An 18,017-nucleotide genomic window follows, 5' to 3' on the forward strand; every position below is an offset into this window, starting at 1 on the left:
GTTCCCACCTCCCCCAAAAAAATCACATAGCTTACTACATACTGACATGAGAAGATATATTACCAATGGAAAAAAATCAGGTCATAAAATAGTTTGCATGGTATGACTCCATTTAAACGAACAATACATATGCACAAAATTATATGTTTACAGAAAGTTCAGCTATGCACCAAAATATGGAACACTTGGTTAATCTTCTTTAATTTTTGCTATATTTTAAAAATTTGTTATAAGGAACATATGTTATTTTTATAATTGCAAAAACCATATGCTGTGCTTAAAAGACTGCTGCATCTACAAGGGAACTTACAGAGTTAAGAAACATCTGAAGCCACATACAGATGGTCCCCAATTTAGGATAGTTTGAGATACAGTTCGACTTTACAATGGTGTGAAAGCACAGGCATTCAATAGAAACCATACTTCAAATTCTGAATTTTGATCTTTTCCCAGGCTGGCAGTATGTAATAAGATACTCTCTTACAATCCTGGGCAGCAGCAGCCAGCCACAGCTCCCAGTCAGTCACATGATCATGCGGGTAAACAACTGACACTTTAGAGCAGGGGTCCCCAGCCCCAAGGCCTTGGTCCATGGCCTATTAGGAACCAGGCTGCCCAGCAGAAGGTGAGCAGCAGGCATGAGTAAACATTATCGCCTAAGCTCCACCTCCTGTCAGATCAGTGGCAGCAACAGACTCTCGCAGAAGCATGAATCCTATGGTGAAATGCACATGCGAGGGATCTAGGTTGCATGCTCCTTATGAGAATCTAATGCCTAATGATCTGAGGTGAAACAATTTCACCCCAAAACCATCCCCACTATTCTTCCCTCCCCAGTCCATGGAAAAATGCTCTTCTACCAATCTGGTCCCTAGTGCCAAAAAGGGTGGGGAGTATACTATGTTTCCAGATGACTCTGCACAATTGTAGCCTAATGTAAGTATTCTGAGCACATTTAAGGTAAGCTAGGCTAAACTATGATGTTCAGTAGGTTAGGTGTATTACTTTCCATTTACAGTATTTTCAACGAACATGGGTTTATCAGGACATAACCCCATCATAAGTCAAGGATCATCTGTACATGAAAGTCTATCCAGAGTAACTGTATGTATAAAGAGTGTAACAGTTTTAGAAGTAGTTTAATTGTTATAATTTCATTAGTAAGTTTTATCTGATCTTCAGTACAGTACCCAACAAGGTATATGTGTAACAATTTAGTCCTATACCTCAGTTCAATTCAGTAGGTTCCAGGCATGTATTATTGACTAAATGACTTAACTGTAAGTAGCTGGACTTTTCAGACTTTTCAGAACCAAAAGTTAAATTCTAGCATAAACTGAAACAAAAGCCCATTCTTTTTGTCTCTCTTTTCTTGAAAAGGTAATTCCTACACGAGGACAACAGAAAGAATGAAATTCTTTCCCTCCCATCCTGTTCTCCAGTTGTCTTTCCCAGGGGACTGTTACCAACTGTCCATCTAGAGGTATGCTACATATATATCAACATTTCTTTTTTCTTTTTCTTTTTAACTTATACTCTTGACTTCTGGGATACATAGGCAGAACATACAGGTTTGCTACGTAGGTATACACGTGCCATGGTGGTTTGCTGCACTCATCAGCCCGTCATCTACATTAGGTATTTCTCTTAATGCTATCCTTCCCCTTAGCCCACACCCCTGGCAGGCTCCAGCATGTGATGTCCTCCTCCCTGTGTCCTTGTGTTCTCATTGTTCAACTCCCACTTATGAGTAACAATGTATGATACTTGGTTTTCTGTTCCTGGGTTAATTTGCTGAGAATGATGGTTTCCAGCTTCATCCATGTCCCTGCAAAGGACATGAACATATCCTTTTTATGGCTGCATAGTATTCCATGATGTGTATGTGCCACATTTTCTTTATCTAGTCTATCATTGATGGGCATTTGGGTTGGTTCCAAATCTTTGCTATTGTGAACAGTGTTGCAATAAATGTATTTGTCCATGTGTCTTTATAGTAGAATAATTTATAATCCTTTGAGTATATACCCAGTAATGGGTTTGCTGGGTCAAATGGTATTTCTGGTTCTAGATCCTTGAGGAATTGCCACACTGTCTTCCACAATGGTGGAACTAATTTACACTCCCACCAACAGTGTAAAAGCATTCCTATTTCTCCATATGCTCTCCAGCATCTGTTGTTTTCTGACTTTTTAATGATCACCATTCTTTTTTTTTGGAGATGGATTTTCGCTCTTGTTACCCAGGCTGAAGTGCAATGGCGTGATCTCGGCTCACCGCAACCTCCTCCTCCTGGAACAGGCAATTCTTCTGCCTCAGCCTCCTGAGTAGCTGGGATTACAGGCACAGGCCACCATGCCCAGCTAAGGTTTTGTATTTTTATTAGAGACGGGGTTTCACCATGTTGACCAGGATGGTCTCGATCTCTTGACCTCGTGATCCACCTGCCTCAGCCTCCCAAAGTGCTGGGATTACAGGCTTGAGCCACCGCACCCGGCCAATGATCAACATTTTAACTGGCATCAGATGGTATCTCATCATGGTTTTGATTTGCATTTCTCTAATATCAAGTGATGATGAGCTTTTTTTCATATGTTTCTTGGCCATATAAATGTCTTCTTTTAAGAAGTGTCTGTTCATATCCTTCACCTGCTTTTTGAGGGGGGTTTTTCCTTGTATACTTGTTTAAGTTCCTTGTAGAGTCTTAATATTAGCTCTTTGTTAGAGGGACAGATTGCAAAACTTTTCTCCCATTCTGTAAGTTGCCTGTTCACTCTGATAATAGTTTCTTTTGCTCTGCAGAAGCTCTTTAGTTTGATTAAATCCCATTTGTCAATTTTGGCTTTTGTTGCCATTGATTTTAGTGTTTTAGTCATGAAATCTTTGCCCATGGTTATGTCCTGAATGGTATTGCCTAGGTTTTCTTCTAGGATTTTTATGGTTTTACATCTTACATTTAAGTCTTTAATCCATCTGGAGTTAATTTTTGTATAAAGTGTAAGGAAGGGGTCCAGTTTCAGTTTTCTGCATATGGCTAGCCAGCCTTCCCAACACCATTTATTAAACAGGGAATCCTTTCCCCAGTGCTTGTTTTTGTCTGGTTTGTCAAAAATCAGATGGTTGTAGATGTGTGGCATTATTTCTGAGGCCTCTGGTCTATTCCACTGGTCTATATCTCTGTTTCGGTATCAATACCATACTGTTTTGGTTACTGTAGCCTTGTAGTATAGTTTGAAGTCAGATAGCATGATACCTCCAGCTTTTTTCTTTTTGCTTAGAGTTGTCTTGGCTATACGGGCTCTTTTTTGATTCCATATGAAATTTAAAGTAGTTTTTTTTTTTATTTTCTAATTCTGTAAAGTCAATGGTAACTTGATGAGGACAGCATTGCAGCTACAAATTACTTTGGGCAGTATGGCCATTTTCACAATATTGATTCTTCCTATTCATGAGCATGGAATGTTTTTCCATTTGTGTGTATCCTCTCCTATTATCTTGAGCAGTGGTTTGTAGTTCTCCTTAAGGAGGTCCTTCACATCCCTTGTGAGTTGTATTCCTAGGTATTTTATTCTTTTTGTAGCAATTGTGAATGGGAGTTTGCTCATGATTTGGCTGTTTGTCTATTAATGGTGTATAGGAATGCTTGTAATTTTTACGCACTGATTTTGTATCCTGAGACTTTGCTGAAGTTGCTTATCAGCTTAAGGAGATTTTGGGCTGGAACAATGGGGTTTTCCAAATACACAATCATGTCATCTGGAAATGGGGACAATTTGACTTCCTCTCTTCCTATTTGAATACCCTTTATTTATTTCTCTTGCCTGATTGCCCTAGCCAGAACTTCCAACACTATGTTGAAAAGGCATGGTGAGAGAGGACATCCTTGTCTTGTGCTGGTTTTCAAAGGGAATGCTTCCAACTTTTGCCCATTCAGTATGATACTGGCTATGGGTTTGTCATAAATAGCTCTTATTATTTTCAGACATGTTCCATCAATACCTAGTTTATTGAGTTTTTACCATGAAGGGGTGTTGAATTTTATCGAAGGCCTTTTCTGCATCTATTGAGATTATCATGTGCTTTTTGTCATTGTTTCTGTTTATGTAATGGATTACATGCATCAATTTCTGTAGGATGATCCAGCCTTGCATCCCAGGGATGAAGCCAACTTGATCATGGTGGATAAGCTTTTTGATGTGCTGCTGGATTTGGTTCCCCAGTATTTTATTGAGGATTTTCACATCAATGTTCATAAGGGATATTAGCCTGAAATTTTCTTATTTTGTTGTGTCTCTGCCAGGTTTTAGCATCAGGATGATGCTGGCCTCATAAAATGAGTTAGGGAGGAGTCTCTTTCTTTTTCTGTTGTTTGGAATAGTTTCAGAAAGAATGGTACCTCTTTGTACCTCTGGTAGAATTTGGCTGTGAATCTGTGTGGTCCTGGTATTTTCTTGATTGATATTAATTACTGCCTCAATTTCAGAACTTGTTATTGGTGTATTCAGGGATTCAGCTTCTTCCTGGTTTGGTCTTGGGAGGGTGTATGTGTTCAGTCAATTTAGCCATTTCTTCTAGATTTTCTAGTTTATTTGAATAGAGGTGTTCTTAGTATTCTCTGACGGTAGTTTGTATTTCTGTGGGATCAGTGGTGCTCTTCCCTTTACATATTTTATTGCACATATTGGATTATTATCTCTTTTCTTCTTTATTAGTCAGGCTAGTAGTCTACTTATTTTGTTAATCTTTTCAAAAAATCAGGTCCTGAATTCACTGAATTTTTTTAAGGATTTTTCATGTCTCTGTCACCTTCAGTTCTGCTCTGATTTTAGTTATCTGTTGTCCTCTGCTAGCTTTTGAATTTGTTTGCTATTGCTTCTCTAGTTCTTTTAATTGTGAGGTTTGGTTGTTGATTTTAGTTGTTTCCTACTTTCTTCTGTGGGCAGTTAGTGCTATAAATTTCTCCCTAAACACTGCTTTTACTGTGTCCCAGAGATTCTTGTGCATTGTGTCTTTGTTCTCATTGGCTTCAAATAACCTATTTATTTCTGCCTAAATTTTGTAATTTACCCAATAGACTTTAAGAAACAGGTTGTTCAGTTTCCACGTAGTTGTGCAGTGTTGAGTGAGTTTTTTAATCCTTAGTTCTAATTTGATGGAAGTGTGGTCTGAGAGACTGCTAAGATCCCCATTCTTCTGCCTTTGCTGAGGAGTGTTTTACTGCTAATTATGTGGTCAATTTTAGAAGGAGTGCGAGGTGGTGCTGAATATATATTCTGTTGATTAGGGGTGGAGAATTCTGTAGATGTCTATTAGGTCCACTTGGTCCAGAGCTGAGTTCAAGTCCGGAATATCCTTATTAATTTTCTGTCTCATTGATCTGTCTAATATTGACAGTTGGATGTTAACATCTCCCACTAGTATTGTGTGGGAATCTAAGTCTCTTCGTAGGTCTATAAGAACTTGTTTTATGAACCTGGGTGCTCCTGTATTGAGTCCACATGTATTTAGGACAGTTAGCTCTTCTTGTTGCTTTGATCCATTTACCATTATGTAATGCCCTTTTTTATTTTATTTTTGTTGGTTTAAAGTCTGTTTTATCAGAGAACAGCATTGCAACCCCTGCTTTTTTTTTTGCTTTCCATTTGCTTGCCGAATACTCCTCCATTCCTTTACTTTGAGCCCATGTGTGTCTTTGCACGTGAGATAGGTCTCCTGAATGCAGCACACTGATGGGTCTTGACTCTATATAATTTGCCAGTCTGTACCTTTTGATTGGGGCATTTAGCCCATTTACATTTAAGGTTAATACTATTATGTGTGAATTTCATCCTGTCATTATGATGCTAGCTGGTTATTTTGCCCATCTGTCGATGGTCTTTATCATTTGGTATGGTTCTGCAGTAGCTTGTACAGTTTTTTTCTTTCCATATTTAGTGCTTCCTTCAGAAGTTCTTGTAAGGCAGGCCTGGTGGTGACAAAATCTCTTCATATTTGCTTGTCTATAAAGGATTTTATTTCTCCTTCGCTCATGAAGCTTAGTTTGGCTGGATATGCAATTCTGGGTTGAAAAGTCTTTTCTTTAAGAATGTTGAATACTGGCCTCCACTCTCTTCTGGCTCATAGGGTTTCTTCAGAGAGATTCACTGTTAGTCTGATGGGCTTCCCTTTGTGGATAACCTGACCTTTCTCTCTGGCTGCCCTTAACATTTTTTCCTTCATTTCAACCTTGGTGAATCTTGCTATAAGCAGTTTTGCATCGCTGCAGTGTGCCCCACCCAGTTTGAACTTCTGGGTGGCTTTGTTTACACTATGAGGGGAAAACCACCTACTCAAGCCTGAGTAATGGCAGACACCCTTCACCCCACCAAGCTCAAGCATCCCAGAATGCTGTGCTGGCAGCCAGAATTTCAAGCCAGTAGATCTTAGCTTGCTGGACTTTATGTGGGTGGTACCTGCAGAGCTGGACCACTTGGCTCCCTGACTCCTGTCCCCTTTACAGGGGAGTTAATGGTTCTATCTTGCTGGTATTCCAGGAGCCACTGGGGTATGAAGAAACTCCTGCAGCTATCTTGGTGTCTGCCCAAATGGGTGCCCAGTTTTGTGTTTGAAACCCAGAGCCCTGGTGGTGTAGGCGCCTGAGGGAATCTCCTGGTCTGCAGGTTGTGAAGACCGTGAGAAAAGCATAGTATGTGGGCCAGAGTGCTCCATTCCTCACAGCACAGTCCCTCACAGCTTCCCTTGGCTAGTGGAGGGAGTTCCCCAATCCCTTGTGCTTCCTGGGTGAGGCGACGCCCCACCCTGCTTCGGCTCACCCTCTGTGGGCTGCACCCACTGACTAACCCATCCCAATGATATCAGCCAGGTACCTCAGTTGGAAATGCAGAGATCACCACCCTTCTGCATTGGTCTCTGGGAGCTGCAGACTGGAGCTGTTCCTATTCAGCCATTTTGCCAGCTACCGTATATCAACATTTCTTATTGAGGAAAAAAATCAACTCGACCTCAACACCAACTTTGTAAAAACTCCAGGACTTCCAGGGATTAAATGTCAATACTGTTGCCACAGAGACTGTGACAGGTGATAACAAGTAGCAAATAACACTCTTTCCTTCCCAAAGGAGATACATTATAAGTAGTATAAACACTGATGTAATTTTTCTTAAGTGGTTTCTTTAATTTGAAAGTCTTTGTTCCACTTTTTCACTTCTCCTCTCCCACATTCTCCTCTAACCTACCACAATGATTATCCTTTCTTTCTGGCACACAGAGGTAGGCTGTGTCAGCTGGAATAGCTCCACTCATCAAATTGAAACAACCACTTAGGAAGTCTTTAAACATACACATTTGTGCAAGTTTACAAAATCAGAATTTTCTCTAAGCAAACAAATACTACTAATATGGACTTTCATTTTCCTCTCTCTGAATAAAACCTATGCCGTCCAACAAGTGCTCTGAGATGAATAGATCCTTTTAGTGTGTGCAGTCTCCAAAAAATACAAGGTTCTCAAAAAGCATATTTCCAGACTTTGTATTATCCAAGCTCTTTTTGAGTTGTATCATTTTCCCTTGGTTCTTCTGACCCTTTGGACAGTTTAAAGATAATTATAAAGTCTACAGCAGTGTGTTACAAATTTCAATTTTGCTAAATTAAGTTCTCTAGATACTTTTTTCTAAAAGGTGGTTGGAAGAACTTAGTAACTAAGGTAAAATATGAAACAATAAATGACTGACTCCACTGGCACCCTTCATCTTAAATATATGAGTATGTATGCATGTACATGTGTGTATCTAAGAATCCAGAAGAAAATGGGTTACCTTTTGTTGATGCTGAATTCTCTCTTCTTCAAGGAGCTGGGTGAGTTTTGCATTTTCATCTAAAGCTTTCAAAAGCTGCTCATCAGGGACGGAGCTCTGCAGCAGAAGGTGGCTTTGTCTCTTTAGCTTGTTTTGCTCAATGAACATCTGCAAAAGTTCATTACAAGAATGATATATATCAGTCAATCTAACATACCTCCTCAACTGTAACTTCAGCAAAAAAAAAAAAAAGTACACAGAGTTTTTATTAAAATATTAAAGACGGGGGGGGCATGGTGACTCACACCTCTAATCCCAGCACTTTGGGAGGCTGAGGCAGGCAGATCATGAGGTCAGGAGTTCGAGACCAACCTAACCAAAATAGTGAAACTCTGTCTTTACTGAAAATACAAAAATTAGCCAGGCGTGGTGGCATGTACCTGTAATCCCAGCTATTCAGGAGGCTGAGGCAGGAGAACCGCTTGAACCCAGGAGGCAAAGGTTGCAGTGGGCCAAGATCATGCCACTGCACTCCACCCTGGGTGACAGAGCGAGACTCCGTCTCAGAAAACAAACAAACAAACAACAACAACAAAAAACAAATTAAAGGCAAATTCTGAATTATATTAACAGTTTTAGAAGTCATGATTGCTATGATTTCATTCCTAACTTTTATATAATCTTTAGTACCCATACTCCTGCCCCAACAAGATATTTATACAATAAGCTAGACTTATTCTTTAATTTTAATATTTTATTTTCCTTTAAAATATATTAATACTAATAGTAGTAGCTAATATTTCTCAAAAACTTACCTTGTGTATACCACTAAATATTTTATATGCATTATTTAAATCCTTACATCAATCCTATTAAAGTATTCTACTATAACACTAAACACTGTGATAGATATGGTGGAAACCATTTACATTCATTGTATCATATAATCCTTAAAACAACATTATCAATTAGACACTACTATCATATAATTTTACTGATAACGTAATTGAGGCTCAAAGAAGTTAAACAACTTTCCCAAGAACACACACAAATGACAAGACCAGGATTTAAACCCATATCTGGTTTACATGCCCAAGCTCTTAACCATCTGGCTAAGTTCCTCTACTATTTACTAGATCTAATGTTTTGTTTTAAACTAATAAGTTTCTCCTCAGTGATGAAAGTAGTTAACAGTAGAAGGGTAAAGGGGAGAAGGGAGACAGTATACTAATATTTACTGAGCACTTTATTAAGCAATTTATGTGTTATTCATCAAATCCTCACAACTTTACATGATTGAAAACATTAATTTCTATTCACCCATTATTTCTTTTCCTTAACACTCTACCCGATTTGGCCAGTGAGTGATTTCAAGTACAAAATGTTTTTGTAAACTCTGAAATCTGGCCTACCAATTTTGTAGTACAGCTTCAGATTTTTTTTTTTCAAATTTTTAACAGCATTTTAAAATTTACACAGTAGAGCTTCAATTTTTTTTCAGATTTTTAACAGCGTTTTAAAATTTACACAGTAGAGCTTCAGATTTTTTTCAGATTTTTAAAATTTAAAAATTTCAGCATTTTAAAATTTACACAGTAACTGAACTGAAAGCTCTGAACTGTAAAATGATTTGTTACAGCCCACGTATTAGTTTGTCAACAACTTCATCCATCATGTAACAGAAAAAGTTAGCAAATAAAATTCAGGACAAAAATATTTTCCATCAACCTCTGTGTGGCAAACCAAAGCTTTAATGATTTATACAATCTTTAAGATCCTGATCAGTATTGATTTCCAAATCAAAGTCATGTCATGAATGCATTACGCTAAAACACTAACATTTTCTCCCCAGTATGTCTTCCTAGGAAAGGAAAAAAAAGGTCAGAAGCCTTCCTTCTTTGCCTGTGCAGGGATTTATGAAAAGCCTACAACAAAAAACTACAACAGGGTTCTGCAGAACTAATACACCTACAAAGTCCAACAGGTAAATAAACAGTTATATATACATGAAACCCACATTCTTCTTCCATTTGACTCCTAACTTCTTTGTGACAGTGAGAGGTATAGAGACTGCAATGAGGGAGAGTATGTGCATGTGTGCTTGGCTGGAGAAGGGTAAAATGCAGATTCAGTATACCAAGAAAGAGTAATCAATATTTCATCACAGTATCTTAAGCTTCAGACCACTGGTTTAATTGAAATGAATTATTTTGGATGACCATTATGATTACAGTTAAATTTTTTTTTTTTTTTTTTTTTTTTAGACAGAGTCTCATTCTGTTGCCCAGGCTGGAGTACAGTGTCATAATCTCGGCTCACTGCAATCTCCGCCTCCCAGTTCAAGTGATTCTCGTGCCACAGCCTCCCAAGTAGCTGGGACTACAGGTGCCTACCACCATGCCCAGCTAATTTTTGTATTTTTCATAGAGATGGGGTTTCACCATGTTGGCCAGGCTGGTCTCAAACTCCTGACTTCAGGTGATCCTCCTGCCTCAGCCTCCCAAAGAGCTGGGATTACAGGTGTAAGCTACTGCACAAGGCCCAATAATTTATTTCTTCGTTCCTTTCCTTCTTTTATTTCTTTCTTCCTTTCTTTCTTTTTTTCTTGACAGAGTTTCACTCTGGTTGCCCTGGTTGGAGTGCGCCATCTGGGCTCACCTCAACCTCCACCTCCCAGGTTCATGCGATTCTCCTGCCTCAGCCTCCTGAGTAGCTGGGATTACAGATGCTTGCTACCATACCTGGCTAATTTTGTATTTTAAGTAGAGACAGGGTTGCTCCATGTTGGTCAGGCTGGTCTCCAACTCCTGACCTCAGGTGATCCACCAGCCTTGGCCTCCCAAAATACTGAGATTACAAATATGAGCCAATGTGCCTGGCCAGTAATTTCTTTCTAATATGCTTTTCCCTCTCTAAACTTAGCTAGCTGGCATCCCTTGCCAGCATTTAGAAAGTACTTGAGGGAGTCTGCGTGATCAGCCAGCAAACAGCAGCTGACATGGGCTTCCTGTTTCCAGCAGATGAGGCCTCTCACCAAGTACACTTAGAGGCCAAGAGCAGGCAGAGAGGAAGCAGACAGCAGAGGAACAAGAACGGGGCAATGAACTCAGAGGTAAAATAAAGCAAAGCACAGGCTAGCCATCAGCCCAAAGAGGGCTTTATGACTCTCACTGAACTGCTGCTATGTGCTTTGCTATCTCTGGGGAAAAAAAGCTGGTGCTCCTTTTCCATGTAGCACTCAGAAAAACCTGTTTAACTTCACATGATTGTAAATTACCTCAACTTTGTTATCTTGGAGAAATGAGTAAAGATATATAACATCAAATCTTAGGGATGTTAATAACATGAATTTCTTTCGCAAAATGCCTGTAACAATCCATGAACAGTAATATTACAAGAGGAAAGCATACATAGAAAGGGTCTTCCTTTAAATAATCATGGTAACTTGAAAAATACTTATTATATTAGTTTTTCTAAACTTAAAGAGATTAACATGAAAATTCTACATAACTCCTTTTCTAAAAGAAATATTTCAAGATAATTAATTTACCAAACACTGATAAATTTGGGTTTCAGCTATGGTAATAACTCATCAGTTAAGAGTTATGAAATTGGTCTCTTAGCAAATAACACCATACTATCAGAATTTCAGAGAAATTTCATAAATTTTTTTTGAAAAAAAAGAATGAGAAGAAAATCTTATGTTGTTAATATATAATTCCTTCTTTCCAAATTAACACTCAAATATCATCTAAGTTGTTTGGGGTGGAGGGGAAGAGATTTTATAGTAGTCTTAAGGTATATTGGGAATACATGTTGAATAAAGCATCCATAACTTAGAAAAGAAAAACTACAGTGACTAATAATAATATATATTCAAAAGCACAAGAAAGTCTATCACTAAATATATATATATTTTAGACAGAGCCTTGCTCTGTCGCCCAAGCTAGAGTGCAGTGGCATGATCTTGGCTCTTGGCTTACTGCAACGTCCATCTCCTGGGTTCAAAAGATTCTTCTCCTGAGTAGCTGGGATTACAGGCACCTGCCACCATGCCTGGTTAATTTTTGTAGTTTTAGTAGAGATGGGGTTTCACTAGGTTGGTTTTAAACTCCTGGACTCAAGTGATCCAACCACCTCGGCATCCCAAAGTGCTGGGATTACAGGTGTGAGCCACTACTCCTGGCCAAAAAATTTAAATATGTTGAAGAAATTTAAAATTTTAATATAGTTATGAGATAACTGATAGTTTTCTTCTTGTTGAGGGGGATGTTTTTGGTTTTGTTTTTTAAATGAACTAGTGGGAGTTAAGAGTAGGGGAGCTTTCCATTTTTACTTTATACATTTAGAAAATATTTGTATCTTTGCACGTGGCATACATATTCCTTTTTAATTAAAAATATAAAGTAAATACCCTTAAAAATTGACTTCTAAGGTTCTAGACCATAAGCTGCAAGAAGGCAGAGGTCATAGTTGCTTTCTTCACCATTGGATACCCAATGTCAGCAGTGTCTGGCACAATAAGATGTTTGCTGAATGCCCTAAGTGGTAAGTAAAATGCAAAAGAATGGGACTCTGGGCCAGGTGCGGTGGCTCGCACCTGAAATCCCAGTACTTTGGGAGGCCAAGGTGGGTGGATCACAAGTTCAGGAGTTCAAGACCAGCGTGGCCAAGATGGTGAAACCCTGTCTCTACTAAAAATACAAAACTTAGCTGGGCGTGGTGGTGGGCACCTATAATCCCAGCTAATCAGGAGGCTGAGGCAGAGAACTGCTTCAACCTGGGAGGCAGAGGTTGCAGTGAGCCAAGATCATGCCACTGCACTCTAGCCTGGGCAACAGAGGAACACTCCATCTCAAAAAATAAATAAATAAATAAGAATGAGATTCTGTTGTTAAACTAAGTCACGTGCCTTTGTGCAGTACTTATCTGTTGAAAATCTGAGTATGCGTAAACTACGTAAAAAGGAAAATATACTAGTTCCAATCTAGTGCTTTTTAAAAAAGTTTTCTTCTCACTATTGTGTAGATTGAATCTAGACATTGTAAATTGTTGAGTACCATTGCAAATATATATGCTACCAATAACGTAAGTACCATTGCTCTTGCTTTCTTTCTCTCCTCAAACTTCTACCTCCTCATTCTAGGTTAACATGTCAGCATCATTGTTTCCACCAACCACTAAGGCTTAAGACCAGGTGAATGGCAGAGTCAATCATTCATTTTTGTCCTCTTACTGCAACCTTGCTTCTTCCATCTGTCTTCTCTGCTACTACATGGCCTTCAAGTTTTTCTTTGAGCTGCTTTGTATTCCAACATCATTGTGCAAACAACAGATGGAAAACTGAAAATGTCTTGAAATGAGACCCTGCTATTCAGGTCAAAATCAGTCAACCTTTCCAATTTTGCAATAAAGGCATCTTCACATTATCTCTGCTTCCCCTCCCCCTCCACTGTTTATTTTGTTGCATTATTTATATTGCTGCAACGTTTTCCAGAGGGCTCTGACACACTTCAATTCTTTTTTCTTTCTTCCAAGTAATGAGAACAATATTTACTCACCTTTGATTAAACTCTCTGAATAAAATGAATCATAATATTTCAAATCAGATCTACTTGGCCTAAACCTTTGGTAGAGTTCATTGCTATCACAGCTAACCTCAAGCACAGAAAGATTCCCACAAAACCATCATTGAATTTTCAAATGCCATTCCCATAATGCCATGCTTTGTCTTTCTTCTATGCCTTGGATACCTCTACCTAGGACTGTTGTACATTTCCTGAGCTAGTTGCCCTCAAACCAAAGTATGCACACAAATTCAAACTACTGCTACAGGATGCAGATCTCATTACAGACCAGCTTTTGATTTTAGCTGACTGGTGAACTCCTCATCCCCCTGGAAACCAGCCCCAAGGCCATGGAAGACCCGATGACTGCATGTCAACAGGTAAGCCAGAACAAGCTGATCTCTAACATGAGAGGAAGATCAGTAGCTGGTGAAAGGCTGAGATAATGAATGTACTACATGGCAGTGCTCCACAGCCAGTGGAAGAATCACCTGGCATAATGACAGCACTGCACAATGGCCGAAGAGAAATACTGATACCATGATCCTGTTAACTGAGATGGTCTATGGAGATACATCCCAGGTTTTAAGGCTATTTAAAATTTACAGACATCTTGTACCCAAGCTGGACTTTCCATCAAAAGTCATGGGTATCTCCAAATGCAATTCCTTTTCCTTACATAGCATTTAATAATTTACACAACACTTTTTTAAAATTTTCCCATTAAAATCTGCTTGGTCAGGTCTATATTATTGTCCATTTTACAGATGGTAAAAGTGAAGTCCCCAGAGGCTAAAGAATTGCTCAGAGGTCATACAACTAGTAAATGACATGTTCAAAATTTGAGCCCAGATTTTGACATTGAACTTGATATTATTCTCGATCTGCTTCCCAAAACCAGCATACCCTTGATTCAAACTGGTTAAGTTCTTATTCAACCTCAAGAATTTGTCTGATATGTCATCTGCAAGGTCCCTTAAAAAATGAAAATTAAAAAAGGTTTTTACTGCCAGGAGTGGTGGCTCATGCTTGTAATACCAGCACTTTGGGAGGCTGAGGCAGGTGGATTACAAGGTCAAGAGATTGAGACCATTCTGGCCAACACAGTGAAATCCTGTCTCTACTAAAAATACAAAAATTAGCTAGGCGTGGTGACATATGTCTGTAATCCCAGCTACTTGGGAGGCTGAGGCAGGAGAAATGCTTGAACCAGGGAGTCGGAGGTTATAGAGAGCCAAGATCGCGCCACTGTACTCCAGCCTGGTGACAGAAGGAGACCCCTTCTCAAAAAAAAAAAAAAAAAAAAAAGAAAGAAAGAAAGAAAGAAAGATTTTTTTTTACAAGATACTCACCTCTTGTGCAAATGACTCTGCTTTCTTTCGAAGGTCCTTCTCCAGCTCCAGGTTTACTTGCATCTCTTCATACTCTTCTACAGCTAATATGGACACTTAAGAAGATAAAGAAAGAAAACCCCAGACAATAAGTCACACAAATAATCAGGAATATGGATGAAAAATACTGTTGGAAAGATTCTTCATACAGGCATACAGGTACCCTCATGCATTCCTGGTTGGCATATAAATTGATAAAACCTTTTTGGAGAACAACTTGGCAACATAAATCAAAAGTCTAAAACTATTTATATACTTTGAATAATCCTACTTCTAAGAATGCATATGCTAAGATAGTAACACAAGAGAATATGCAGACATCTGGTTGCAAGGATGCTCTCTACCTCACTGCTAATAAAAATGACATAACACTCTAACACTGAAGGATCCGTAAACTGTGGTATAAGAAATATGATTCTGCCATCAAAATTATACTGTAGAGCATACTTAGTGAATAGAAAGGCATTTGTGATATATTTTTTAAAACAGACTGCAAAAGTTAGTGCAAAATGAATTTCATTTTTGTTCTTTAAAAGCCACAGATAAAGCACATCAACAGTCATTTCACAGAGTAGGAAATCTACAAAAGGCCAATAAACGTGTGGAAAGATGCTCATCTTCATTAGGAATCAGGGAGGTACAGAGTAAAAACACTTCCTACACCTGTCCAAGAGGCAACTGACCAAATTTTAAAGCCTGGCTTTATTAAATTTGGAGAGGACACAAAACCATGGGAACAAATATATTGTTAATAGGACTCTAAACTGATAGATCTTATACAATTTGGTAAACAATGAAAAAAACTGAAGATAAAAATTTTACATTTGGCATGTATCTTAAAGAAACTCTTGGACATGTGCACCAGATTATATGTCTAACAATTTTTCATAACAGCATAACTCAGAATAGCCAAAATCTGGAAACAACCCAAAGTCTACCAATAGGATACTACATGAAATAATTTTAGTGTGGTCATCTAATAGAATAGTATAGAGCAGCGAAAATAAACATACCACAGCTATGCCTGTCTACACGCATGAATCTCACAAACATAAAAAGTGGCAGGAGATTATAGAAAAATGATTCCATTTATATAGAGTTCAAAAATATGCAAAATTAAGCAATGCTGTTTAGGGATACATACATATTTGGCCAAACTACAAATAAAAGAAAGGAAATGATAAAAATTCAAGGGAGGGGTATGAGTAGAGAGGGATGTTCATGGGTTTGTAAGGTACCGGCAAGTATAAAAAGATTTCTTTTACTGGTATTTCCTCTGTCTTCCATATACATATTATAAACATATTTAACAAAAAAAATTCAATATATAGATATAGTTTTTTAAAGATTAGAAGAATATACACTAAAATGTTACTAGTGCTCATCTCTGGATTGTAAAGGTGGAGATTTTTTTTCTCTTCTTATATGAATCTAAATTTTCCACCAAAAAAAGTATATTACCTGAATATTTATTTATTTATACATTTATTTTGAGAGATGGAGTCTCACTATGTCTGCTGCCCAGGCTGGAGTACAGTAGCACAATCTCGGTTCACTGCAACCTCCTCACTCTTGGGTTTAAGCAATTCTTATGCCTCAGCCTCCCAAGTAGCTGGGATTACAGACAGATGCATGCCACCACACTCAGCTAATTTTTGTACTTTAGTAGAGATGAGGCTTTACCATGTTGACTAGGCTGGTCTCAAACTTCTGATCTCAAGTAATTTGCCCACCTCAGCCTCCCAAAGTGCTGGGTTTACAGGTGTGAGCCACCGTGCCTGGCCATATAAGTTATTTTTAAGTGTTTTCCATATTTACAAGGGAGAGAAAGAGCCTTAGATCCATTCAGACCCAAAGAGTCACAGCTTTGTACCAAAGAGTTACTGTAAGATAGAAAGCTTCAAAAGGAAGGTCCTGTCAAACAAAAGCAACATGAATTCTTTGCTATTTTCAACATTCAGTGGCCAATTTTGTTAAATAGTGATAATGACAGGACAGAGCAGTGATGACGCCATTAGATATTAAGCACAAGCTAGGCAGACAGCACACTGCCCATCCGCTTCTGCTGAGGCACCTCAACCCTGAGCTGAGTCATACCAACAGAACCTTTCAAAGGCTCTCTTATCAGCTGCATTCACACACTGTTCCGCCAGGGCGCTTCAATCCTGACTGACTAAGGACTGGTTTGCTGGGTAATGACATAGAATTTCAAACTCTGTACTCTGTAAATCTACAATCTCCTCAGAAGAAAGACTAATAATCTTACTCAAGTAAAGTAATATAAGTGGTGATTTCTGGTGTGAATTATAGGTCCCTGAGAGCCAAATGACTTTCAAGCCTATTTAAAAAAGAAATTTCGTGAAGAAAACAAAGAACGCTATGACTACCTGAAGCCCTGGCAAGATAATTGACTCTCTTTTTTATGTCCAGAACACTATTATAAAAAGTGAATTTTCACATGTTCTGGCCCTTCTGACATGGAATCTGAAAGAAATCAGATTGGTCCTAGTCAGGTATTTATTTATATAATTTTTCTCTCCTCCTAGACAGGGGGCTCTCTGAAGGTAAGAGCTACATCATTAACCCTTGCAGAATCGTTTTTTTCCAGCACAGTAATCAAGACTGAAAATTCTACACCATTTCTATATTTAAATACAGAAAATCATAAAGAAATGTTACAATCCAGCAGATCGCCCACATTTAACTATAAGGTGATTGACTGATTGACTGACTGATGGAGTCTCGCTCTGTCACCAGGTTGGAGTGCAGTGGCATGATCTTGGTTTACTGCAACCTCCACCTCTTGGGTTCAAGCAATTCTTCCACCTCAGCCTCCCAAGTAGCTGGGACTACAGGTGCATGCCACCGTGCCCGGCTAATTTTTGTATTTTTAGTAGAGACGGGGTTTCACCATGTTGGCCAAGATGGTCTCGATCTCCTGACTTTGTGATCTGCCTGCCTCGGCCTCCCAAAGTGCTGGGATTACAGGTGTAAGTCACCGCACCCAGCCTACGAGGTCCTTTATTTATAAAAATATCCCAGTTGATGAATGACAAAAAGACTGAGCGCTACCCCCAATAACAATAGAAAAGGCCCTGGGTCACAAAGGTTTCCTTTGAGTGTTGCAGCTTCTAAATTATCGAAAGAGTGGCTAAGGAAAAAAGAGAGAACAGAAAGTATATCAAGTTCTTCCTACCACTCCCAGAATTACTTTTGCAGAACACTTGGGCATCACTTCCTTGTCTTAAACTGGGAGACACATGAA

General features: G+C 38.7%; 1 protein-coding gene across 5 annotated transcripts in view; it reads right to left on the reverse strand.

Moving 5' to 3' along the window:
• SHTN1 (shootin 1) overlaps positions 1-18,017 on the reverse strand; it is a 153,407-nt gene that overhangs the window by 79,572 nt on the left and 55,818 nt on the right. For all 5 annotated transcript variants that reach the window (XM_010332583.3, XM_074382951.1, XM_074382952.1 and 2 more), the window contains 2 exons: positions 14,714-14,808; positions 7,816-7,962 (listed from right to left, as the gene is read on the reverse strand). In XM_010332583.3, coding sequence (XP_010330885.3) covers positions 7,816-7,962; positions 14,714-14,808 — 242 coding nt within the window. The remainder of the gene's footprint in view (positions 1-7,815; positions 7,963-14,713; positions 14,809-18,017) is intronic.

This window comes from Saimiri boliviensis, chromosome 12, assembly GCF_048565385.1.
Source record: "Saimiri boliviensis isolate mSaiBol1 chromosome 12, mSaiBol1.pri, whole genome shotgun sequence".
In the NCBI taxonomy this organism is placed as follows: Eukaryota; Metazoa; Chordata; class Mammalia; order Primates; family Cebidae; genus Saimiri; species Saimiri boliviensis.